Source organism: Protomyctophum bolini, assembly GCF_963924005.1.
Source record: "Protomyctophum bolini genome assembly, chromosome: 10".
Classification (NCBI taxonomy): Eukaryota; Metazoa; Chordata; class Actinopteri; order Myctophiformes; family Myctophidae; genus Protomyctophum; species Protomyctophum bolini.
Window position 1 is genome coordinate 39,972,099 of NC_137871.1, and position 27,665 is coordinate 39,999,763.

Below are 27,665 nucleotides of genomic sequence, written 5' to 3' on the forward strand. Positions count from 1 at the left end.
GTATTTAGAAAAGCGCTATATAAATTTGAGCTATTATTATTATTATTATTATTTAGTTACAGTTTCTTATATTTACTCTGATGCTGAAAATGTTACATCACCAGCAGCAGCTTTATCAAATGCTCTGGGGCTGGGCTGATCTATTCCCCAAAGAGTTGACAGTTTATATGCACCGAATAACCGTAAATTAACCATTCTCTGATATGATCTCCCTGTATTCTTATCGTAACAGTTAGGCTACATGTAGATGGTAAATGTACACCAGCCAGGTGCAGTAAACTCACATAATAAAGACAAATAACCATATTATACTGAGTGTGTAAACATTAACCCTAGAACACTAAACATCCTTTTTGTCACACCATCCCTAAACTCTGGTATGTTTTACCCAATGTAAAATATTCCATTACAAATATTTCTCATCAAAATAATATTGAGATTCAGCAGTACATCGCAATTTGAGGTAAGTAAGTAGCCTTGCCGAGCCATGAGGCCCATAGGGGCAGGAGCCTATCTCCTATTTCTGTAGCGTGAGGCAGCTTGATGTACAAGTACACCCCCTGGACATGACGCTATAGTATGTCGCACCCCCAATCCAACCCTTGATGCTGAGTGCCAAGCAGGGTCCCATTTTTAGAGTCTTTGGTATGACCCAGCCGGGGATCGAACCCCGACCTCCCAGTCTCAGGGCGGACACTCTAACCACAAGGCCATTGAGCTGGTTGGCAATTTGAGGTATACTCTTCATTAATATGTCATCATGACTTTTCACATAGGGCGGCACTTTACTTAGGGTGGAAAAATCACACGTAAAGCCTGACTCGTGGTGGCACTACACCATGCCACCTTTCCATACAACTCGTGAGCCATACAGTATGTCAACTCCCAATATTTGCCTGTACTTAACACCTTTAAAAAAATAGATTGACAAATGAACAGCTAGGGCAGAATGGTCTGGTGGATTGAATCTGTTTGGGGAAATGCATCATGAACACAAGATTACAAGTTCATTAAGTGTGTGTTTCTCCATCTGTAGATACATACTGTACGTAGGTATCTATCAGAAACACACACACACACACACACACACACACACACACACACACACACACTGTAGGTGTACATGCCCAGTTTTTGGCAGGAGAGAGGATACGCTGAAGAGCTTTACGTCTTCAACACTATTACCATGGTGACAACAGCCTAATGTTCCCTTTCAGCCAGAGATGAAGTATACTTGAACGAGCACCGGGACCGTGACCCTGCATACTAACGTCTCATCCCAGTGCATACCCCAGGGTGAACTCATAAAACTTAACCACCATGCTAAATGCAACACCTGTTGTCACTCTACAAGACAAGGGAACGGCTAAATCTACCCTCCGACGGTGTCCCGGGTGTGCAACCATAAGTGGACGCTACACTTTTATTGGTTACGCGTCACCTTAGCATGGTCATATGGCTTTATGGCTCGTCTGAAAAGGTCTTGTCTATTATTTCTCATTAAACTTTGCCGTGTTCATTTGAGTGTGTGTGAGTGTGTGTGTGTGTGTGTGTGTGGGGGGGGGGGGTGTCTTGTCTAGTATTTTTGATTAAACTTTGCCACGTTCATTTGAGTGTGTGAGTGTGTGTCGGGACTGCAAAATCACATCCCATTTTCTGCTGCAGTCTGAAAAATCACCTCTTCAGACTCTACCTCACCCACTATCATACTACAGGCCTTTTCAAGAATTTGAGGGGGCGATTACACAAGCCTATTTTCACGGGCACGGTCCCGTGAAATACTTTTTCACGGGACTGTGCACACGCTCGAAGACCTGGATTGTGTTGAGCTTCTTTTTTTTTTTACGCTACGAGTGCCGTGCCTCTCATGAGACCTGGAGCAAACCTTCGCTCGCTGCCCATCTGAAAGGCCTTAAGTATGTTATTTACACAGACGTAAGCTGTGTATTTCCCTCTCCACACATAATAGTCATTTAGACTAGGTTTCATATTTCCCTGCATGCTGCTATCCTAGTTACTTTGTAGCACTTAAAGCTGCAATCCAGAACTTAAACAGAAACACAGATTGAGAGAGTGAGGCAGGCCAGCCATTACAGCACCATGGACAGCAACACAGCGAGTGGGCTGGGCTTATACTCCTTGTCAGTAGGTTATTATTAAATAGATTATTATACCTCTCAGTAGCAACGTTTCAAAATGACATTGTCCTCCCCAGTTCATTTCAGTTCAGCAACAAATGAGAAATGACCTGCCTAAACTTGTCTTGCGTTTGTATTGCATTTGCCCGCTCTGATCTTCTTTTCGACCTTGTTGACTCTGTTCTGTGCTCCTCCATGCTGCAACAGTGCTCCACCCACCCACACTGTTGCAGTCTTCTTCAAGTCGCTCCGTCTGGGTTATAGCGGGACATGCGGTACACACATTATTATTATTTATTTGACCGGCCATTCTTGGCAGCAGCAACTGAAATCCCTCTTTTGCTGAAATTATTAGTTCTTGTTAATACTAAATATTTGGGAATGATCGATTTAAATTACAATACAAAAATACAGAGAAAAAACAAACAAAGAATCTTTCTTTCCACTTTCCTACCCAGTACATATTCCACAAGCGCATCGCAGTGTAGTGCGTCGTGACTCGTGAGCTTGTAGATCAGCAATTTGTACTACTTTTGTGCTACACATAATAAGGTTTCTGCCTGCCTGCCTGCCTGTGACATTATGCTTATTCTCTTATACTACACCACTTCCTTGGCCTGACCTTGCACTTAGTGAGCCACTCTGGAACAGAGTGTCTGCTAAATGCCTTTAAATAAAATCTAGCCTGGATACACCTCAAGGCACTCATCCATGGCAGCTTGCATATATTGAGGTTTTAACACATTCTGAACGGGAACCCGTTTTGGTGTTATAGCATCATGTTATGCTTTAGCTATTTAAAAATAGCAGATCTACAAGCTCATAGCGCGCCATCGAGTGGCGCGCTACGAGCTTGTAGGTCTGCTATTTTTGAAAAATCGAAGGAACGACTGACATTTTTTTAGAATCTGATCTCAGGTCAGAATGGGTTAATCAGACGAGTGTGTTTCCCAGTGGAAACCTCGTATGAATCTGATCTCAGGTCAGAATGGGTTAAACTAAGTCTTCTCCGGGTATCCGTTTGGTATTCGATAGCACCTCGTGCTGTCAGCTAAGCAGCGCTGCTGTACCGCTGTACCTCCAGGCCTCTCTGACGCACAAACTCCCTTTACTCTAAAAAAAAAAAAGAAAATCGTCTGCTGCTGGAAAATATGCTTTTGAGTGGTGATCAGGGGACGAAGACAAGGATTGTTCTGTGTAAACTCTGAACACTTTCCTATGAAAGCCTCGACATCCCCCCGTCTGGAAAACTGCCTCTCTGTTTTGTGTGTGTGGTGGAATTGTTTTTCTGCCCCGCGGTTGTATAAAAGCATCCAAAGCGATGGCGTGTCGTGAAATCCCCTTTAAGCACAGATTAATGCACCCGTGGTGAGATGGGGTTAGAATGTGTCTTTTGTTGACGTGACCTCACACACACATATGGCCCCAGGACTGTCATCATCGTCACAATTTCGTCCATCACATGTTCTTCTCCTGCTAGAGACATTTTACCAGCAGGGTCAATAGCACTGGTGGAAAAAGTACTCACATTTTTTTTACTTAAAGGTATCAATTCTGCAAGAAATACTCTGTTACAAATAGAAGTGCTGAATTCTAAATGTATACTTGAGTAAAAGTAGAAAAGTTTTCAAATGTGTAAATTCTACAAGCTCACAGATCTACAAGCTCACATTGCGTCATATTGCGACCCATTATGTGAGCTTGTAGATCGGCAATTTTCAAATGGCCAAAATGTATCTAGGGCTGAAGTGGTTATAATGTACATTTTGTAATAATATTCTAAATCTATAAAGTAACTATAGTAACTAAAGATTTCAAATAAATGTAGTGGAGTAAAATTAGTAGAAGTCAAAAGTACAAATTCCTCAAAATTGTAGTACTTGAGTACTTATACTTTGTTTCCACCACTGGTCAATAGAACATTGCTTACTTTTATGTTGTTCTGTTTCTGGATGAGAACGCTATCAGCCGGGGCAGCCTCACTCTGCTACGGTGATTTACCTATTAAGCCCAGAGCAAATATTGAACCTCGTGTTTGCGTTGTTGTACAGTGGCTCACCGTGTGTGCTTAAGCCAATATGTAGACAGAGATTCGGTGCTTTCAATTCATTCATCTCAAGCCTAATTGTTTTGTGCTATTTGGGGATTCTGCTGGTTTAACTGTTAAGTGTTCTTATGGTCTTCGTGTTGTTGGGTGCGTGTGTGTGTGTGTGTGTGTGTGTGTGTGTGTGTGTGTGTGTGTGTGTGTGGTAAACGTCTGAAATGTTATTGTAATCACCTATAGTTGCAATGCGCTCGCCATCGTTTCAGTAGCAGACCTTAAAACGGGCACACAAACATATATTTTTTTACTCCAGCCCGAGGGTCGTTGTTGTGTTTACTGCATGACACAAACCAGAGGAGCTGTGTTGGAGGCACACGCGTCTCACTAGCTGTTCCCATGTGGCCGCAGTAATCAGGGCTTTGTTTCCCAGTGCTGTCGTCTCATTTTATGTTTCGAATCTGCGCTCAAGTCACTGATCCTCTCTAAGCAGTGCCGGGTCTGGAAAAAACAGGAACGCTCCGTGTTCATGTGCATATTGCACACATGTTTCTTTTTATTCCCATGGCTCAATGAGTCGCTCTATATTCCTGGCGGCAATAGCTCGTTTGTATGTGAAGGAATTATTTTGCACCAGATTAAACTGGGAACGACTTTCTGCAGTAATTGCGCCGCATATATGTCCTAGATGTGTGTCTGTGTGAAAGTAAGAAAGAGGAGCCATTTTTCCCTGGGTATACATAAGTCCATATAGAGTGGACTTTCTCATGTTTGACGACAACATATAGCAGCTGGGGAGGAAAATAGATTGCTCTACAGGGGCCTTTGTTTTTGCACACATGGTTTGAGTATGTAACGTAGGGATTTCTTTTCATCCACATTCATGAGTTGGTTTCATGAAAAACCCTTCTTTTAAAGGAGGTAAAGTCACTTAATTTCAGAATAATACACAATACAATTCATTCTGCTATACGTATTTGCCATGTGTATTTCCCAGGAGGAGCTTAGTTTAGTTTTAGCTTAGTGGATTCCTAATTTCCTACAGTACGACACCACCTGCTGCAGCCTGTCGCTGCGTGCATGGCCTCCACACAGTGACGGGATCTATAGGCCGCTTTTTGTTGTTTGAGAAAGATCTCGTTGATATCCGATGACAAAGTCTGATTGGAACCAGAACCTCACTGATCCAACACCAGCTGGTCTGAGTTCTCTCCCTCCAGAGACATAAAGGGCTCTTAAGCAAGGGGCTTAAAATGTGTGGGCATACACACAAACAGGCACACACACACACACACACACACACACACACACACACACACACTCAAACGCATACTGCACGGAGTGCACGCGCACATATACAAAACAGATACACAGTGTGATGCGTGCACAGGGACTGTGGTTTGTACTGTGGTATAGAGAGCTTCATTGCAGTGGAGTGTGACCCACACTCTCTGGAATGATTGTTGATGCAGAACACGTGTGGAGCTGTGGTGAGGTACCTGGCTGCTGCCTGGTCCCAGAACACTGTGTGGAGCTGTGGTGAGGTACCTGGCTGCTGCCTGGTCCTAGAACACTGTGTGGAGCTGTGGTGAGGTACCTGGCTGCTGCCTGGTCCCAGAACACTGTGTGGAGCTGTGGTGAGGTACCTGGCTGCTGCCTGGTCCCAGAACACTGTGTGGAGCTGTGGTGAGGTACCTGGCTGCTGCCTGGTCCTAGAACACTGTGTGGAGCTGTGGTGAGGTACCTGGCTGCTGCCTGGTCCCAGAACACTGTGTGGAGCTGTGGTGAGGTACCTGGCTGCTGCCTGGTCCTAGAACACTGTGTGGAGCTGTGGTGAGGTACCTGGCTGCTGCCTGGTCCCAGAACACTGTGTGGAGCTGTGGTGAGGTACCTAGCTGCTGCCTCGTCCTAGAACACTGTGTGGAGCTGTGGTGAGGTACCTGGCTGCTGCCTGGTCCCAGAACACTGTGTGGAGCTGTGGTGAGGTACCTGGCTGCTGCCTGGTCCCAGAACACTGTGTGGAGCTGTGGTGAGGTACCTGGCTGCTGCCTGGTCCCAGAACACTGTGTGGAGCTGTGGTGAGGTACCTGGCTGCTGCCTGGTCCCAGAACACTGTGTGGAGCTGTGGTGAGGTACCTGGCTGCTGCCTGGTCCCAGAACACTGTGTGGAGCTGTGGTGAGGTACCTGGCTGCTGCCTGCAGGTCCCAGAACACTGTGTGGAGCTGTGGTGAGGTACCTGGCTGCTGCCTGGTCCCAGAACACTGTGTGGAGCTGTGGTGAGGTACCTGGCTGCTGCCTGGTCCCAGAACACTGTGTGGAGCTGTGGTGAGGTACCTGGCTGCTGCCTGCAGGTCCCAGAACACTGTGTGGAGCTGTGGTGAGGTACCTGGCTGCTGCCTGGTCCCAGAACACTGTGTGGAGCTGTGGTGAGGTACCTGGCTGCTGCCTGGTCCCAGAACACTGTGTGGAGCTGTGGTGAGGTACCTGGCTGCTGCCTGCAGGTCCCAGAACACTGTGTGGAGCTGTGGTGAGGTACCTGGCTGCTGCCTGGTCCTATAGAACACTGTGTGGAGCTGTGGTGAGGTACCTGGCTGCTGCCCTGGTCCCAGAACACTGTGTGGAGCTGTGGTGAGGTACCTGGCTGCTGCCCTGGTCCCAGAACACTGTGTGGAGCTGTGGTGAGGTACCTGGCTGCTGCCTGGTCCCAGAACACTGTGTGGAGCTGTGGTGAGGTACCTGGCTGCTGCTGCCTGGTCCCAGAACACTGTGTGGAGCTGTGGTGAGGTACCTGGCTGCTGCTGCCTGGTCCCAGAACACTGTGTGGAGCTGTGGTGAGGTACCTGGCTGCTGCTGCCTGGTCCCAGAACACTGTGTGGAGCTGTGGTGAGGTACCTGGCTGCATGCTGCCTGGTCCCAGAACACTGTGTGGAGCTGTGGTGAGGTACCTGGCTGCTGCCTGGTCCCAGAACACTGTGTGGAGCTGTGGTGAGGTACCTGGCTGCTGCTGCCTGGTCCCAGAACACTGTGTGGAGCTGTGGTGAGGTACCTGGCTGCTGCTGCCTGGTCCCAGAACACTGTGTGGAGCTGTGGTGAGGTACCTGGCTGCTGCTGCCTGGTCCCAGAACACTGTGTGGAGCTGTGGTGAGGTACCTGGCTGCATGCTGCCTGGTCCCAGAACACTGTGTGGAGCTGTGGTGAGGTACCTGGCTGCTGCCTGGTCCCAGAACACTGTGTGGAGCTGTGGTGAGGTACCTGGCTGCTGCTGCCTGGTCCCAGAACACTGTGTGGAGCTGTGGTGAGGTACCTGGCTGCTGCCTGGTCCCAGAACACTGTGTGGAGCTGTGGTGAGGTACCTGGCTCATGCTGCCTGGTCCCAGAACACTGTGGAGCTGTGGTGAGGTACCTGGCTGCTGCCTCGTCCCAGAACACTGTGGAGCTGTGGTGAGGTACCTGGCTGCTGCCTGGTCCCAGAACACTGTGTGGAGCTGTGGTGAGGTACCTGGCTGCTGCCTGGTCCCAGAACACTGTGTGGAGCTGTGGTGAGGTACCTGGCTGCTGCCTGGTCCCAGAACACGTGTGGAGCTGTGGTGAGGTACCTGGCTGCTGCTGCCTGGTCCCAGAACACTGTGTGGAGCTGTGGTGAGGTACCTGGCTGCTGCCTGGTCCCAGAACACTGTGTGGAGCTGTGGTGAGGTACCTGGCTGCTGCCTGGTCCTAGAACACTGTGTGGAGCTGTGGTGAGGTACCTGGCTGCTGCCTGGTCCCAGAACACTGTGTGGAGCTGTGGTGAGGTACCTAGCTGCTGCCTCGTCCTAGAACACTGTGTGGAGCTGTGGTGAGGTACCTGGCTGCTGCCTGGTCCCAGAACACTGTGTGGAGCTGTGGTGAGGTACCTGGCTGCTGCCTGGTCCCAGAACACTGTGTGGAGCTGTGGTGAGGTACCTGGCTGCTGCCTGGTCCCAGAACACTGTGTGGAGCTGTGGTGAGGTACCTGGCTGCTGCCTGGTCCCAGAACACTGTGTGGAGCTGTGGTGAGGTACCTGGCTGCTGCCTGGTCCCAGAACACTGTGTGGAGCTGTGGTGAGGTACCTGGCTGCTGCCTGCAGGTCCCAGAACACTGTGTGGAGCTGTGGTGAGGTACCTGGCTGCTGCCTGGTCCCAGAACACTGTGTGGAGCTGTGGTGAGGTACCTGGCTGCTGCCTGGTCCCAGAACACTGTGTGGAGCTGTGGTGAGGTACCTGGCTGCTGCCTGCAGGTCCCAGAACACTGTGTGGAGCTGTGGTGAGGTACCTGGCTGCTGCCTGGTCCCAGAACACTGTGTGGAGCTGTGGTGAGGTACCTGGCTCATGCTGCCTGGTCCCAGAACACTGTGGAGCTGTGGTGAGGTACCTGGCTGCTGCCTCGTCCCAGAACACTGTGGAGCTGTGGTGAGGTACCTGGCTGCTGCCTGGTCCCAGAACACTGTGTGGAGCTGTGGTGAGGTACCTGGCTGCTGCCTGGTCCCAGAACACTGTGTGGAGCTGTGGTGAGGTACCTGGCTGCTGCCTGGTCCCAGAACACTGTGTGGAGCTGTGGTGAGGTACCTGGCTGCTGCCTGGTCCCAGAACACTGTGTGGAGCTGTGGTGAGGTACCTGGCTGCTGCTGCCTGGTCCCAGAACACTGTGTGGAGCTGTGGTGAGGTACCTGGCTGCTGCTGCCTGGTCCCAGAACACTGTGTGGAGCTGTGGTGAGGTACCTGGCTGCTGCTGCCTGGTCCCAGAACACTGTGTGGAGCTGTGGTGAGGTACCTGGCTGCATGCTGCCTGGTCCCAGAACACTGTGTGGAGCTGTGGTGAGGTACCTGGCTGCTGCCTGGTCCCAGAACACTGTGTGGAGCTGTGGTGAGGTACCTGGCTGCTGCTGCCTGGTCCCAGAACACTGTGTGGAGCTGTGGTGAGGTACCTGGCTGCTGCCTGGTCCCAGAACACTGTGTGGAGCTGTGGTGAGGTACCTGGCTCATGCTGCCTGGTCCCAGAACACTGTGGAGCTGTGGTGAGGTACCTGGCTGCTGCCTCGTCCCAGAACACTGTGGAGCTGTGGTGAGGTACCTGGCTGCTGCCTGGTCCCAGAACACTGTGTGGAGCTGTGGTGAGGTACCTGGCTGCTGCCTGGTCCCAGAACACTGTGTGGAGCTGTGGTGAGGTACCTGGCTGCTGCCTGGTCCCAGAACACGTGTGGAGCTGTGGTGAGGTACCTGGCTGCTGCTGCCTGGTCCCAGAACACTGTGTGGAGCTGTGGTGAGGTACCTGGCTGCTGCCTCGTCCTAGAACACTGTGTGGAGCTGTGGTGAGGTACCTGGCTGCTGCCTGGTCCCAGAACACTGTGTGGAGCTGTGGTGAGGTACCTGGCTGCTGCCTGGTCCCAGAACACTGTGTGGAGCTGTGGTGAGGTACCTGGCTGCTGCCTGGTCCCAGAACACTGTGTGGAGCTGTGGTGAGGTACCTGGCTGCTGCCTGGTCCCAGAACACTGTGTGGAGCTGTGGTGAGGTACCTGGCTGCTGCCTGGTCCCAGAACACTGTGTGGAGCTGTGGTGAGGTACCTGGCTGCTGCCTGGTCCCAGAACACTGTGTGGAGCTGTGGTGAGGTACCTGGCTGCTGCCTCGTCCCACATGTGTTGAGGCACTTTGAGGTACCTCCTGGCTGCACGGCTGCTGCCTCCATCCTGAACGTGACAGGATCTGCGGTTTCTGCCTCAGTCCTCTGTGTGTGTGTGTGTGTGTGTGTGTGTGTGTGTGTGTGTGTGTGTGTGTGTGTGTGTGTGTGTGTGTGTGTGTGTGTGTGTGTGTGTGTGTGTGTGTGTGTGTGTGTGTGTGTGTGTGTGTGCGTGCGTGCGTGTGCGTGTGTGTGTGCGCGTGTGCGAATTAAATGTCAAATCATTAATGGCTATGTTCTTCATGTGCGTCTCTCCCTCCAGATGGCGGACCAAACAGAACCTGGACTACTGTTTCCTAATGATGTACGCCCAAGCCAAAGGGACCTACTATGTACAGGTAGTGAACCCAACTCTTTATCTAATGATGTACGCCCAGGCCAAAGGGACCTACTATGTACAGGTAGTGAACCCAACTCTTTATCTAATGATGTACGCCCAGGCCAAAGGGACCTACTATATTGTACAGGTATTGAACCCAACTCTTTGGCTCTGTGGACTGAAGAAAAGAAACCATTTACTATGAATGTTTACTATTAGTATAATATTAGACTGAAGCCCCATATACTTGAAATGAAGTCATTTCACTGAAAATTGGCAAGGGAAGGAAGTGTAAATTTAGCTTAAGATGCTGAATCTGACCTGTGCCGTCCGTGGGCCTGTCTCTTTCTCTCCTTCGGACCTCTGTCGTCATGACTTGAGGAGTCATGATGGATGTGGTATGAATGTGATAGTTCATGCACTACACACTACACTACTATACACTACCTCAGGGGTAGGCAACCTTTGGCACCGGTGCCAACATTGGCACTAAGGAGGGTGATCACTGGCACACTGGCATAAGTGTGAGAGAGAGGACTTTTGGTTTAAAATAAACTATTTAAACTTAGTCAAATAAGTCCCTCACATTTGTACAATGTACAAATTACATCCTGCACATACTGTAATTATACATTCATTAAAACTCTGAACTCTGACTGGGGAGGGAGTCTGGGAGATACGTGGGTCATTGCTCTGAGACTAATGTTCATTATAACAATGTGAAAGAAAATATTAAAAAATAAGGATATTTCCGTGGACAATCAAAATGTGTTGGAAATGTTGATGTGGTGTCATTCAAATTAATGTTGACATGGCACACTGACAGAAAATAAAAACATGGCACTTAATTCCAAAAAGGTTGCAGACCCCTGCACTACCTCATCTAAGGTTAGGTACTGAATGGTAGAATAGTCAGTTCTTAACCAGAAAGAAGTACTGCCGTAGCAGACAACCTGCGGCACTCCAGATTAAAACAGAATCCTTCTAGGTGCAAGGCTCGAAGATACCACTTCACCACTTTTCAACATCTCATATAATTGGTCCTCACTAATGTTCATGATAAAACACCATCATTTTTTTCCTACTCAGTCTGTGTCTCATAGGAGGGCTTTGGGCAGTTCGGACACCCGTCCACCAGATTTATTTTTAAACAAGATTTGTTTTGAAATATATTTAGATTTGTATTATCGTGAGAACGATGGCTTCAACTTTTGCATTGCAACTTTTCAGGAAAAGAAAGCCTGCCGTTTCTATTAGCTTGGATTCACCAGCGATGATGTCACTGGTGGACGGGTTTCTGAAGACACAGACTGAGTAGGAAACAATTGTGGTATTTTATCATGAACATTAGTTGGGACCAATTATAGGAAGAGAAGTTGAAAAGTGGTGAAGTGGTCCTCTAAGGTGAAGAAAATGCCAGCACTCATTGTATGGCCTTTTGTCCTTTTAGTTCTTAACCAGAAGACATACATCTGATGACCTGAAAATGTGTTGTCACCGCCAGTGCATTAAAAACGGCCATAACGGCAGTCTGTCAGTGTTCCGCTCTTCTGTTCACTCAGGGTAATGGATGTTGCCCTTTTCATAACAGGCCTCTGTGAAAGAACTTTTTTGTTGATAAAAAAACGCTCTCCAACAAGAGATCTCGGAATATAATATTCAATAGTTTCCTTTCTCTCGCCTCCCTCTTTCGGCCAATGGAAAGTGGGGCTGGCGTCTCGCATGCGTGCCCTTTTGCTTTCCTCGTTCTGTGTGAACGGCGATCAGAAACTTCTGAAGGGAATATTGTTTTGTAATCTGTATCTAAGCTGTGAACAGCCTGCAGGGAAGAGAGCTTCAAATAGCTGAACTTTTGGAGGACGGAACAGTGGTATATATTTATGTTCATAGAGCTATAACCCTGACATCCATCGTGTCTGGCTGCCAGGGTGGCCAGGAGACAGACAAGAGTTTTGACAGGAACGCCATTCCGTGTTGCGTGTTTTGGCACCAGCACTCACTCTGAACTTTAAGGATCTTTTTCTTTTTCTTTTTTTTTTTGCTCCCCTGAGCATAATACAGGGTAATTACTTTCACGTTGATTCCGCGGAGACAGAAGTTGAAGGAGATGTTAATTCTGTCAGCTGCCTGGGATCCAGGTTATATGTTTAACCCATTAAACCATTATTTTATACTTTAGCTACACACTTCGTGAAAATGTGTGCAAATCTTCTTTCACAGCAAACATTTTTAACTCCTCATCTTTAATTCTTGGCGGTCCCTGGAACAATATATTTTCAGATGAGGGTCGGCGGCCAATTACATATACATTTGGGGGTCCTTAGCACGAAATAGTTTGAGAACCACTCATAGAGAAACATAGCTTTTTCAGGAAAACCATCAGGATTTAGAAGACATTTAGTAGAATCTAGTCTCGGGTCTAAATGTCTTAATGAACTATAGGGAAACTGAACAATATATAGCGTTGACTTTTCATTTGTTTTTCTGCCTTTCTCCTGCTCATGTTGTGTGAAGATGTGGCGTTGACACATCTCCAGGAGCAGCAGCTGTCTGTCGGCCGTAGCGTTGACTTTGGAACGAGAGTACGCTTGGTTTCCGTCCATGATTATAGAGCTGAGTAGATGCATGTGTGCCCAGACACGTCAATGCCAGCGCGGTTTCTCTTTGACCCCAACCGGTGTGTTCTTCAAAGCTCAGAGGGATTGGCCTCCACACCTGCCCTGGAATGGGCTTGAAATGATGCCCGGACACAATAAACTTTTGCATTCTTACAAAGGATGTCTCTCTCTCTCTCTCTCTCTCTCTCTCTCTCTCTCTCTCGCTCTAATGATGATCCCTCTCTCTCTCTCTCTCTCTCTCCCTCTCTCTCTCTCTCTCTCTCTCCCTCTCTCTCTCTCTCCCTCTCTCTCTAATGATGTGCCAAACTGATGGCGGCGTGCGGTGCGTCGTCAATCAGCGTGGGGCCGGTTATAAGGTTATTGTACGGGTGAAATAGTCTATCTTTGTTGCTGATCAAGCTTTAGTTATTGCACGGGTGAAATAGTCCATCTTTGTTGCCGATCAAGCTTTAGTTACACCCAACAGAATCCCTTTGGCTAACAATGGCGATTCACGCTGATGTCTGGGATCTCCATATAATATAATATCGCCAGTCATGACATGCCCACAACGTGACATTGAGCTTTGGTTTGACGTTACCCACAGCCGAAACCATTGCCTAACAACTAATTAAACTAAACCAAACTTAACTGGTAAAACACATTTTATGGTCTGTCACCACAAAATATTTTATAGATTTGTACAGTAATGTTTGCTGTCTCTAAATTATCTGAACTTCTGTGTGAAATAAATCAACAAAACACATAGAACGTTACGCTGCAGACTTGGAATTGTGAAGGGTTGTTTTTCTACTAAAGCGGATGGTGGATAGGTAATTGCCATCTGTCATCGTCCAGTATATCAGTTCCCTTGCCCACTATGCGGCTTCCTGAACACACATCCAGGCCCGTCTCCACTCCTCAGCAGGCGAGCGGGGCCGCTTAGGAAGGCATGGGGAGATGAGGGGAAGTGACAGGCGTGCGTGGGCCCAGTGTTGGAGGTTTGCCCCTGAAAGAACAAGCATTATTATGCCACAGAGTATTCTCTCCCTATTCACCTCATCATCACTTTAGTGGCATACACACACATGCACACAAAAGACACTCGCGCTGCATGTGCGCGCGCACGTGCACAATTGCACATGACACAAAGAAGCTGAGAGTTGGTGTCACATTTCCTCACGGTTATCTTCAGCACAATGGGCTGTGATTTTCCTCTTATCTCAGCTCCAAAAGGTCACGCTGGACTGAGATTCCTCCCCGCCGCGTGATTTGACTAATGAGAATTTGTCCGTTCTTTTTTTTATGAAGTGTCATAATTGCGCTCTCCGCTACATTGTGGAGTGTACAGGCGGACCAATACAAATGGCCATTACGTTTTCATCGTGGCGAGTATTTTATCCTGACTTATGTTTACGACCCTTCAGGAGTTTTCAATTATTGAGCAGTTTGAGCCATATGTTTGCAATCACAAAAACACATTGTTGCAAATTACACCTATTAGCATGTAATGGAACTTAATGATGGCATTGTCAGATTAAATTCACCCGCTATTAGAGGGAAGAAATAACGCTACGGCAAAGTCTAACCCTCCATCTCGTCTCCCCCCCCCCTCGCCCTCCAACCCTCTGTCTTTCTCAGCTGGAGGACGACATCGTGGCGCGTCCAAACTACTTCACCACCATGAAGAACTTTGCCCTGCAGCAGCCGTCCGAGGAGTGGATGATTCTGGAGTTCTCCCAGCTGGGCTTCATCGGTGAGACAAAATTAACAGCCAGAGTTACCAAAGCATGCCAGCGTAGGAGCGAAACAAAATGACACCGACATGGGTTCAGATGTGTTAACCCATTCTGACCTGAGATCAGATTCATACGAGGTTTCCACTGGACACACACTGGTCTGATTAACCCATTCTGACCTGAGATCAGATTCTAAAAATGTCAGTCATTCTTCGATTAAAAAAAAATAGCAGACCTACAAGCTCGTAGCGCGCCACTCGGTGGCGCGCTATGAGCTTGTAGATCTGCTATTTTTCAATAGCTAAAGCGTGACATGCTAACACCAACATGGGTTCCTGGTCAGAATGGGTTAACATAGCGTACCGCTGTGTGAATTAAATAGCTACAGCTGTGAGCTTGCTAAAACGTAGCCATAGTAGTATAGTGTTATAGCATTACTTGCTGAGCTAAAGAACCACATCGCATGTAGGAGTTTTCTTTTAGCATAGAACACTTAAGTAATGTCAGATGTGCGTGTATGCCACCAACAGCAACCAATGCAATTTAAGAATGCATTATTTTCATACATACTGGTATACTACAAATAATACCCTTACATTATATTGTTGTATGGAAAATTCCATTCATTATAGAATATTATTTTACAATTTTATTATATATGAGCTTTTAAAACTGGAATAATGTGTAAGTGTATTAATATGTGGACAAAACGAATGTGTGCCAGTCAATGGAAGAGGTTTTTAATTCAGCATTTGGTCTATGTTGAACCCTGGCACTGACTCATGATTTCACTTAGTTTAAAAGTGACAAAACATTTGCAAATCTTTGCAAAGTGCAAATCTCAGTTTTTGTCAGCAAGTTCAGTTGTATCATTATAATGAGCACGCTACTTAAGTAGGCCTAGTTTAAAAAGTCAAAAGTTCTGATAGGATCCACAGCTCAGCTGGAAACTCACTCCCAACTCCCAACTCACGGGTACTAAAATGTAAAGGGTGCACACGCAGTGAATTAAATCTGCCCGATTAATTGAAGCGTCAACCTTCGTTTGAGCTGGTTTCTAATTATACTGTCGGGACCAATCAATTACTCCTATCTTCCGGATTCAATCAGTGGAGCCTGGCATGTGGAAAAGCCAGGGTGCGCTTGGTCGGAACTGGAGGAAATTGGATTGATTTGAAAGCCAGTGATGGCGTGTGATTTCTGTGGGAACAGATTCTTGTAAGATGGTGGAGGCAGAGTTGACTGAAAGTCGGAGGGATCTGTCCCGTAACCCACAAATTCATGAAGACGTTTCATCTGTGCTGCAGCCAACGTACGTCCCAACCCTACGGCACTTTACATGAGCAGGACTGTCGTACGCTGAAGTATAACCCATTCTGACCTGAGATCAGATTCATACGAGGTTTCCACTGGACACACACTGGTCTGATTAACCCATTCTGACCTGAGATCAGATTAAAAAAAATGTGAGACCTACAAGCTCGTAGCGCGCCACTCGGTGGCGCGCTATGAGCTTGTAGATCTGCTATTTTTCAATAGCTAAAGCATAACATGATGCTAACACCAAAATGGGTTCCCGTTCAGAATGGGTTAATTATAATAACCTTGTGGTTGCCATGGTACAATGATCCCGATAATATGTTCACATGTAGAGAGACCCAGAAGTATTTGACAGATGTAAATAAGGAAACTAATTAACAATGCCACGACTGATCTGGTCTTACAAATTAAATTTAAAACTCGTCGTCATCATTCGTTTTGTCTTTTGAAAGTAAAGAACATTGTTATATTGTTATCTCTCTGCACAAATGTGGACCATGTGTTTTTTAGGGGCTTAAAGGGGGATTGGATTCCCAGGAAACCCAACATGAAGGACTGTTGACAGCCAGCACAGGGCCCTGGTCCCAGAGTAAATAAGAACCGGATAACCTTGGCTGTGGTTTCCAAGGCCAGACACGTGCTGAACACACTCTGAAAAGCAGGTTTCGCATCCAGAATCAGTTTCTGGGAGCATATCCGCTGCTCCATGTCATGGTCAATCCCGCTAATTAGTAGAAATTAACTCTGGGATCATATCTCCCGGGAGCATATCTGCCGGGGTGGAATCAGTCAGACATGAGATAGGGCATCATTTGACCGGAGGTAATTGGTGAAAATAGCACTGCTCTGAGGTCACGGCATAGGGCTCAGGGGCAGATAGCTTAGCCTCGTTTTGTCATAAGACTGTTGTCAGCCCAGCGGCAACTCAATCCCACGTTGTTGTTTGCGTCTCATGAGCTATATTGACTGTTCAAACATTCTCCATTCATGGTGGTGAAAGAGGGGGCTTGTGTCTTGTGACTTTCTGCTGATCAGTAAAGAACAGAAAAGAGTGCTGCCACTGCACTGCATCCACTCCTCTGTAGTGTATGTATGTATGCACAGTAGTACAAGTATGCACCCCACTCCTCTGTACATGCAGAGTATACAATACAAGGTGCAAAAACCACAATTTTAAAAAGCCACTAATACAATTGCAATGAAAATGAAATGGGCTAAAATAAAACACCAAATCCTGTATACAAAAGCCTGCCTGTAAAGTAAAGTCTACAGTCATTAAAAAGGTGAATTTTGCCAGCCTATAAGCCTCTCAGACAGGGCATGTCAAAAGCTTGCATGGTCTGGACACAATGGCCTGGTCCCTTCACGTCATCAACCTCAGACTGGGTAATCTTAACCAATTCAAACTATATTTTTGTTCACTGTGGTTGCCACCTCGGTCTGCACTTTACCCCCTCCTTTTCATCTAATCTCTTTGCTGAAAATAACTGATCTACAAGCTTATAGATCTGCTATTTTCAACAAATGTTCACCTATTATGTCAGGTCCAGAATAGGGATAGGGCTCCTCTTGTCAAAGGTTCTCTCATGTCTTTCCTCTGTTTGATGGAGAAGATACTCATCATACCACACTCTCAAGTCTCAGTCTGTGACGCGCTATGAGGCTTTCTCTCCCATATGCACTCTCTCTCTCTCTCTCGCACAAAAAAATTACACAGTGTCGCTCTCTCTCCTCCCATGAGCCTCTGCTGCTCCACTTTACTCTAATAGGTCCCTGAGCTCCACTAGGGGCCCGGCTTAACTGGTGATTGATGTCTGCCTTCCCATCCTCTCTCCCCGTCACACTGTCCCGTCCCAGCATCCCCTGCAAAGCTCCTCATTACTGTGGCTTCACCGTGTCGGGAAAAGAAACAATCATCACACCCCTGGAACAGTGGTTCCCAAACTTCTTCAATTGTAAAATCAATGTTAATTTAACTCTGAGAGTGTACAAATCCATTTGTACACTCAGAGTTACAGACCCAGTCATTTTGGTTCCAAACTATCAATTAGCTGGGTACCCCCTAGAACTCCCTCAAGGGCCCCTGGGAACCACTGCCCGAGAAGTTCTCGCACCATCTCCGGTGTGACTTTTTACGAGTGGCGGCAGATAGGATTTGGGTGAAGTTTGCTTTGGGTTTGTGCAAGGTCAGATTCTGTGGTTAGTTATTATCCTTGGTACCGCAGCACGGTAAGACCTGCTGAGGCCGACACTAAAGTCACACTTCAATACTGATGTTCCTATGCAGTATAATATAGTAAGAACTAATGTAGTCTCTCTCAAGACAGATTCAGTTTAGCAGAAAAAAAGAACACCCCAGGTTGCAATGTGACACAGATGCTATCCCGGCATTTTTATGGCCGATAATTATGGCCGATTCCGATTATGTGACAGATTATATTGTGCATCCCTAAGTAAAGGTATACCTTTACACAGATGCTGTCCCGGATTGAAAGGTATATAAGGATTGTATAGGTTACTCTAAATGGATTATAATGACGTCATTTTGTTCACATTCATACTAGTTCTGTGTGTCTGTTTGTGTCTATGTCTCTGATTGCCAAATGTCTTGTGCACACTGCCAGTAGGCCACAAAAGTACCTTCATTATTTTTCACATATGTTTCAACTTTTTTGAAATATATATCGGATATTTTCATTTCACTATTCACAGACATGCCTTTGGTGACACATGATGAACACAGCTTGAGATGTCAGTCACTAGTAAAGATGTTTACCGTATATTATTTTGTTAAATAACATCAGGTGCTTCTTTCTGTCATATAATTGACAGACCTAGAGAAAACTCAGGAAAAGCTGATCTACAAGGTCACAAAAAGCATGAATATTTTTGGATTCATGAAACCACTGGAAAGTGGTTTAAATTTAAGTTGTTAAATCTGCCTGTGGGTTTTATAAATATGGAACAAAAATGAAAAAACTATTAACAAAAATAATAACTACATTGGATCCATTGGAACACATTCCTTTTAGCATGTCCTGAAAAGTAACCAACCCTTTTGGACACATGGTTTCAGCGACATTTCAAAGCCTGAAGCCAAAGGCCCAACTTAAGATCAGCTGATCTCTCTCTTGAAAGACGTTTTCTGTACAAATCGTTTTGCTCTCATCCCCAATTCACTCATTCATTAATTCTCTCTCTCTCTCTCTCTCTCTCTCTCTCTCTCTCTCTCTCTCATTATTGGAGGGGGCATTTTCTTTTTTATTAGTTTAAATCCATACAGTGAAAAGCGTGTCCAACAGGCTCTTGACAGCTGCTGATTCCTCTGCTGTCCCTTGCTGGGTTTAATTAAGCGTGTCCCGCGCTCGCCTGTCAGTTTAATGCCAACATGCAGCACAGCCCTGTGCGCTGAGGGAAGGAACTGGTCTGTCTACTGCACTACATTACACCCTTCTCTCATTTGTTCGCCCCAGGGTGCATACGTTTGTTAGATAACAGTCCAACAGGCATTAATTAGTTCGACAACACGGCCGGGGTTAAAACTAACCTGTGGGTCCCAACATACGCGGCAGGTTAAACTACAACCTGTGGGTCCCGACAGGCGCGGCGGGTTAACACTTACCCGTGGCTAAGACATGCACGACAGGTTAAAACACGACAGGTTAAAACTGACTAGTGACGGGTTAAAACTAACCCGTGGCTCCCGACATGCGTGGCAGGTTAAAACTAACCCGTGGCTCCCGACATGCGTGGCAGGTTACACCTAACGAACTAATGAAAACAAGAGCTTGTGACTAAATAATAACATTGGTTGGATCCAGGTTATTTTTTTTCCTTTTCCCGAAAAGTAACGGTTTTGGACATACAGGGTTTCTGCCGACAGCATACAAGGTTTCTACTGACAGCAACGATAGGTAGTTAACTATAGTCTCTCTCTCTCTCTCTCTCTGAGTGTGTGTGTGTGTGTGTGTGTGTGTCTCTCTCTCTCTCTCTCTCTCTCTCTCACACACACACACACACACACTCACTCACTCACTCACTCACTCACTCACTCACTCACTCACTCACTCACTCACTCACACTCTCTCTCTCTCTCTCTCTCTCTCTCTCTCTCTCTCTCTCCAACCCCCTCAGTTTCTCTCACCACCTCTCATCCATCCACGTCTCTCTCTGGTGTTTAATTGGAGTGTTTGGTAGTAGTTGTACGTGGGCTCAGCCCTGGGACACGGAGGCCAGCTCACTCTGCTTTAAATGAGCGATCCACTTCAGCCCACAGCGAGGGTTGTAGATGAGGTGATGGAGCAGTAACTCCAATCTGCCACGGCCCGGAACCTCCAGTGTGATAGAGCACTCTTGAGAGCGTAAAATGAAACCAAATGGACCCCCAAGGGTTACACTCTCAAGAATTACACAGACATTAGAATTTGGTTACCAGCTCTTCCATCATTTAGCTGGGGACCAACTGGAACCCACTCAAGGACCACTGGTGTTGAAAACCACTGTGATAGAGGAGGAGGTGGGGGCGGGGTGTCATTCTTGGCGTCTGATGTCCTTGTCCAACGTGACCAACATACAGGGCTCCAACGAAGAGCTGGAAAGTCTTGAGTAACCTAGACATTTGATTAGAAACATTTGCAGGGATAGGAAAAGTGTAGGAATTGCCAAGGTACGGGGCAATTATGGAAAACAAAATAAGCTGTTGTACACGCTTGAATGCATGTTTTTTTGGAGCTGTGGACTCGCTCTCATTTGACGTGCTGCATTTGTTGTTCAGTTGTTTGTTTATACAGTCATATGTCCCACTCATTCATATTGTCACTATCACCGTCTGCTTACATAATACTGAACAATGATATTGACCAAAATGATCAAATAGTGTCAATCATCAAGTAGCAGTCAGTGTTGAGCATGTGAGAATGTGAGCAGTTTGCTGTGAAGAGCAGATTGAATGTTTACAGTTTTGCTAAAGGACGACACACGACACTGCTAACTTTGCAGACCTGTGTACCTTGTGTACAGAATGGTCTCTGACCGTCGGGTCACTCTGGCACTATCCTATTGTTTTTTATTATTACATATCGTTGCAGTCTGCAGTGTCCGGCAGAAACCAGCTAACTCCAATTTTGAACACCCTTTACGTCTGTGTGTTGGTTAAATTGAAGCAATGAAAAGCATTAAAAAGTGCTTCTGACCAAACCAGCTAACTCCATTGGATCATTGGACTAAACCAGCTAACTCCACCCCCTCTCCCAGTATTTTTTTTTAAATATAAGGTGTTTCCAGGAAACTTTATATTTTTAATTTCCTGAAATGTTTTAGTTAGCTGGCTGGCGGATCTGAGGTGCTGCTCACATGCCTCTGTGTGGAAAAAGATTTAACCGTGGAATTCTCTCAGATGTAATAATAGATGGCGTTGACCTCTCCAGCATGAATTCCAGTGTGCAGGCTTTGTGTGGTTCACACACAGTGCCCCAGTGCGATGCCTGTGAGCCCTTGTTGGGGGTACAGGGGGGTGCACACCCTTCTTGGGGTACAGGGGGTGCACATGGAGAATGGGAGCCCTTGTTTGGGGTACAGGGGAAGAATGGGGCACCTGCTGAATGCCAAATGATGACTTCCTTTCCCCGTTCCAGTTCATTGTGTTCGTGCAGCCCTCCCATCTGACAACGGCAGCCGAAATTTTGTTTCCGATCGTGTTTTCCGGTCAGCTAGGAGTTGGACCCAATGAAAACTCACCTTCCAGTGTTTTAAAGAAAAGCGTTAATGAAACATTTACATTAATTTGTTTTAATATTAACTATTTGGGTTGTTATTAATTATGTAATTCATCCGCCAGTGCCAGTGTTTTCAGCGTTTTTACCTTCTTTTGTTTTTAACCCATTTTGGGTCGGGAATCCCTTTTGGTGGTTACATACATTATGTTATAATTTAGCTATTGAAAAATAGCAGATCTACAAGCTCATAGCGCGCCACCGAGTGGCGAGCTTGTATATGTCTGCTATTTTTGAAAAATCGTTAAAATCTTTCAGAATCTTTTTTTTATTTCGACGTCAGACCTGAATGGGTTAACCCATTCTGAACGGGAACCCATTTTGGTGTTTGGCATCATGTTATGCTTTAGCTATTGAAAAATGCTATTTTTGAAAAATCGACATTTTTAGAATCTGATCTCAGGTCAGAATGGGTTATAATCAGACCAGTGTGTGTCCAGTGGAAACCTCGTATGAATCTGATCTCAGGTCAGAATGGGTTAAGAGCCACTGCAGGCGCAACGTGTCCAGGTCCAGGATGTAAACCAAGCTACATGTGGGAGCCAGAGGCACGTCTCTCTTTTCACAGGGAGAGAGAACTAAAATCATCTGCAGGCTTCTGGAAAATGCACATAATATTCCATGGCAATTCGGCCAGTAGTTTTCAAGATGTTGTTTCGGAAAACAAAGTCATGATGAACTGTAACAATGTTAGAAACATGATCATTTGTATTCATGTTTAGTACAGTATGTTTTCAGATTGCAGCAATCTGTTTGCGTTGTTCCTATACTGTATCATTTATCCACCGTATTGTTGGATCACAAATTGACATTTTCAATGCTGTAGATGTCCCAAAATAAATGACAATAGAGAAAAACAATACTGTAATGCCTAATTTATACAACGGTGTTGAATGCCAAAAATAGCTGATCTACAAGCTCACAACACTGCGATACAATGACAAGTTATAGGCAAAGTATACAGTAAATCAGGATTTACGTCAGGCCTGCATCAGTTGTTGTTACTGTTATAGTAATTATGCCAGGGACCTCACAGCACAATTAGGCCTACATAGACGTAATTATCCAACTGACCGATAACAATCATCGAGACACCATAATAATATTTCCCTGCTCTCAGGATTAGCGGCACTGAGCTAAATACATAATTCCCAGGAGGCAAATCTAGGCTCTGAATGCAGTAATCGGATGAGTCTGCTCCCTCAAGCCTCTTTCAGGTGCTCCAGAGCGGCTTAGGAGCTACGAACTCCTTTCATCCTCATTAGAATTCTGGGACTATAGCTGTCACACAGCAGGGCCAGCGGCGCTGGGCACAATCAGCAGGCATATGTCTGTGTGCATCTATCGGTATGTACCTCTCTGCATACGAGCATCAGCTGCGAGGAAGGTGGAGGGGAGGACAAGAGAGTGGGTTCATGAGGTGTGACACGTCCACAGGCAATGCAGAAAATTAACCGCTATCAGACCGAGAGAACGAGACCGGAAAGGTAATTCTTTTTAGATAAGTGTGTTAATGCCAAAATGATTAGATGTGCTCATTTGTCAGGGATTGTCACGGGGATTCAGATTGAATTCCGTGGGCCTCTTCCTCACCACCACACTAGTGGTGGTCAGTGTGATGTTGATGCATCGAGCAGGCCTCGTCATGAGAGGAGAAACCCCTTCCACAGTCCTCTCTGGATTCCAGAATTCCCCATGTTGTCACGTGCGCATCATGATGTATTGTAAAGGTCGTGAATCACGCCTTCCTGATCTGCTGCTCCTTGGGAACGAACACACTTCCCAGTTTCTTTTCAAACCATGTGAGAAGATCATGTTCTATCACTGGTACAGATTGGGTAACAAGTGCACAACACAACAACTCATCACATGCACAATTGTCTTTTCACCAAGCGAATTCCTCAGTACGTCAGATCATCGTTGCTATGAAAGAAAAGAAAATGGAAAACCACAAAACAATGGGTATTTATTAAATATAGCCTAGTATATCATTGAATTAACGATGGAGTGCCGTGATTTTTGTACTTTTTATATTCAAATAAAAACGATTTGGGTTTCTTCCTGAAAGTCTTTGAGTCAAAAGGCCCAATCGAAATACATCATGAAATCACCCCCTCCCCTAACCCCTCCCCCAGTATCATGAGCCCTTTCTTTTCACGTTTGAAAAACATCTTCTCCTGGTATAATCATAGTAGGCTACCTAATGATCATGTTTTTGTGGATGGGGGGGGGGGGGGGGGCATCGCGGCACTTCAATATTCCTTTAAAAAAATCACAGACTCAAGTTTTATGGTCATGGATCGCTGGGACTCTGAATGCTGTGATTCTAGCCTTAAAACTATTGTTATAAATATTTTTTGGGAAAAATGAATGGGATCTGGATTCGATGGAACCAGAAAATGGCCGCCACTACTATGCCCTATAGATCCGTCTTCTAGTGGCGCTCTGCCGCTCTCTGATCATACAGCCACTTGTTTGGACGTTGGGCAGAATAATTATGTAATTAGCTGGCAGCGTTCTCAGCTTGCAGCGGCCCTTGTTTTCTTTGAAAGAAATTAAATATTTGAGTGGGAGTTATTGATTATGTCAAATGCTGTGGCAAACAATCAATTATGCCATTATCTGATTCTGACTTTTAGTCACAGTGGCTGTTCTCGTCACAGATATAGTAATACGCAAAAAAGAAGAAAATTAAATATATATATATATATATTGCTAGAGCAGCAATATTTCCACTCTCATTGATCTGTCTCGTGGCTTTATGTATTGCTTGCCTAGGGCTTCCCTGCTGTGCGGTCGGGAGGATTGCTAAATCCACGTATTCTTTTAAAAACAGATTTCATGATTTATTATTAAATCGTTCCTTAAATTTGCAGTATCAACAGTTTATTGTATTCAGTTAATTATTTTTGGAATTCAGGACGTGGATAGAGTGGGGTTCCCGGAGGGTCCCCAGCAGTGTTGACTTTATGCTGCTGTGAGCTTAGTTAGCGTAGATCGGCTATTTTCCACATGGCTCAGAAACCATTGGTTCCCAAGGCTAATTACTTTTTACTTACTTCTTAGGAGTCGACCCCGAATCATTGGAGTATGCTCAGGCTCTCCTTCAGTCTCTTGAGCCGACCTCCAGTGTTGGTCTTTATCTCAATGAGACAAAAACTGAATATGTAAATATATGCAAATCCAATAAATAACCACGTTATCAAAACACTTAACAACACTCCTTTGAAACAGGTTGATGACTACAAGTATTTTATTTATAATATATATATCTTCTTCCCAAAAGGACTTTCAAACTAGTAAGAGGATGGCCTTGTCAGCCTGCAATGACATGCATAAGATCTGGTCATCCCAGCTTAGTAAGAGGTTCAAAGTAAAAATATTTAGATTCTACTCTATGGCTCTGAGACATGGACACTTTCAAAGAAATTAGAGAAAGGGCTTGATGGCACTTACACCCGCCTTCTAATGAGAGCGCAAAATCTCTCTTTGAAGAGGCACCCATCAACTTTGCTGGTCACTGCTACAGAGCTGATCATGAGATATATCTTCCCTTCTTCTCTGGATTCCTGCCTCAAAGCAGACCAGAGGTAGAAAACTGTCGTAGAAAACTGATCAGTAAGCAGGAACTGGGGATGGCAATGAAGGACCGGGAAGTCTGGCGTGGCATTGTGAAATCCATGATCTCGACCGCGGTCGAAAAATGATGAATGATGATGTTTCTATAGCTCATTGTACATATTGAGTATAACCTTTTTCTTTTATGGCTTGACACTGTCTTATAGCTGCTTGCAGCTATGTTTTTGATATTTGTATCCACTGCAGCTTGCACACGACTGTGTGAGGCTCTGCAGGTAATTATATAGATATAGATATAGATATAGAGATAGATATATAGATATATACTGTATGCAGTATAGCAGAGGTTGTCATTTTGGTGTCACTTAAATGCAGCACACCGTTAACTTGTCCATTCAGCAGTCCAGTGGCTGCGCTCTGGGCTGGCACCCCGCCTGTACAAGTCTGTCTCTCTGTCTGTCTGTCTGTCTGTGTCTCTCTCTCTCTCGCTCTCTCTCTCTCTCTCTCTCTGACTGTCTGTCTGTCTGTCTGTCTGTCTGTCTGTCTGTCTGTCTGTCTGTCTGTCTGTCTGTCTGTCTGTCTGTCTGTCTGTCTGTCTGTCTGTGTCTCTCTGTCTCTCTGTCTCTCTGACTGTCTGTCTGTCTGTCTGTCTGTCTGCCTGCTCTGGCATGCTGCCTGTACAACACTCTGTCAGCACTGGGAGTATTTCAGTGGCATGCTGACTGTACAACACTCTGTCATGCACTGGGAGTATTTCAGTGGCATGCTGACTGTACAACACTCTGTCATACACTGGGAGTATTTCAGTGGCATGCTGACTGTACAACACTCTGTCAGCACTGGGAGTATTTCAGTGGCATGCTGACTGTACAACACTCTGTCATGCACTGGGAGTATTTCAGTGGCATGCTGACTGTACAACACTCTGTCATGCACTGGGAGTATTTCAGTGGCATGCTGACTGTACAACACTCTGTCATGCACTGGGAGTATTTCAGTGGCATGCTGACTGTACAACACTCTGTCAGCACTGGGAGTATTTCAGTGGCATGCTGACTGTACAACACTCTGTCATGCACTGGGAGTATTTCAGTGGCATGCTGACTGTGCTTTAGTCAACTCTGCGTGGACGTCGCCACGGTGATGTATACAGCACTCTGCCTCCCCTCTAGAGGCTTAACCCATTCTGACCTGAGATCAGATTCATATACGAGGTTTCCACTAGGACACACACTGGTCTGATTAACCCATTCTGACCTGAGATCAGATAAAAAAAAATGTCAGTCGCTCTTCGATTTTTCAAAAATAGCAGACCTACAAGCTCGTAGCGCGCCACTCGGTGGCGCGCTATGAGCTTGTAGATCTGCTATTTTTCAATAGCTAAAGCATAACATGATGCCAACACCAAAAGGGGTTCCCGTTCAGAATGGGTTAATGCTGCTGTTCTACTGAGTCAGCGACTGCTGGGCATTACACAGGCAAATGGGACGCACACACACACACACACACACACACACACACACACACTGGTGTGCACCCGTCCCTCAAGCACATTATCGGGTAGTTGCAGGTTGGCCATCAGTCAGAACCAATGAGGATTTGTACCTCAGTCATTATTATTAGTCTCTCTCTAATTCTTGGAGATGTGTGTGTGTGTGTGTGACTGTGTGTGTGTGTGTGTGTGTGTGTGTGTGTGTGTGTGTGTGTGTGTGTGTGCGCGCGCGCATAACCTTTTATGCATTTTGTGTATGTGTCAAGTCGGAGAATGCAGGAGCGATTAGTGCATGCAGGGATGCAGCCGAACATAAAGTGAAGTAGAGGTGAATACTAATGAAAGCTTGTCTCCGCCTTGATGTTGCCGTCTGTCACCACAGCAGGCCAACCTATAGGCCTGTGCTTCTATCTGTCTGTCTTGGTTTTGCTCTCCTGTCTGGCTGTACTGGACAGTAGATGGTCAGCATCATATCAGTGAGGATGGCACAGCCCTGATCAGTACACTCTCAGCTCTGAGCTCACTGACTCACAGGACATAGGCAGTGGGCACACATGCGCACTCATGCACACACACACACACACACACACTCACACTCACGCTCACACTCACACACTCACACTCACACTCACACTCACACACACACACTCACACTCACACTCACACTCACACTCACACACACACACTCACACTCACACTCACACTCACACACTCACACTCACACTCACACACACACACTCACACACACACACTCACACTCACACTCACACACACACACACTCACACTCACACTCACACTCACACTCACACACTCACACTCACACTCACACTCACACACTCACACTCACACACACACACTCACACTCACACTCACACTCACACTCACACACTCACACACACACTCACACACTCACATTCACACAAATACATGCATAAATACTGTGCATACATAACATAATTTAACTCATGTAAAC

General features: G+C 46.2%; 1 protein-coding gene across 1 annotated transcript in view; it reads left to right on the forward strand.

Moving 5' to 3' along the window:
* mgat4b (alpha-1,3-mannosyl-glycoprotein 4-beta-N-acetylglucosaminyltransferase B) overlaps positions 1-27,665 on the forward strand; it is a 183,262-nt gene that overhangs the window by 136,282 nt on the left and 19,315 nt on the right. Inside the window, exons 7-8 of the mRNA XM_080773691.1 lie at positions 10,137-10,212; positions 14,432-14,546. Of these exons, the coding sequence (XP_080629817.1) occupies positions 10,137-10,212; positions 14,432-14,546 (191 nt within the window). The remainder of the gene's footprint in view (positions 1-10,136; positions 10,213-14,431; positions 14,547-27,665) is intronic.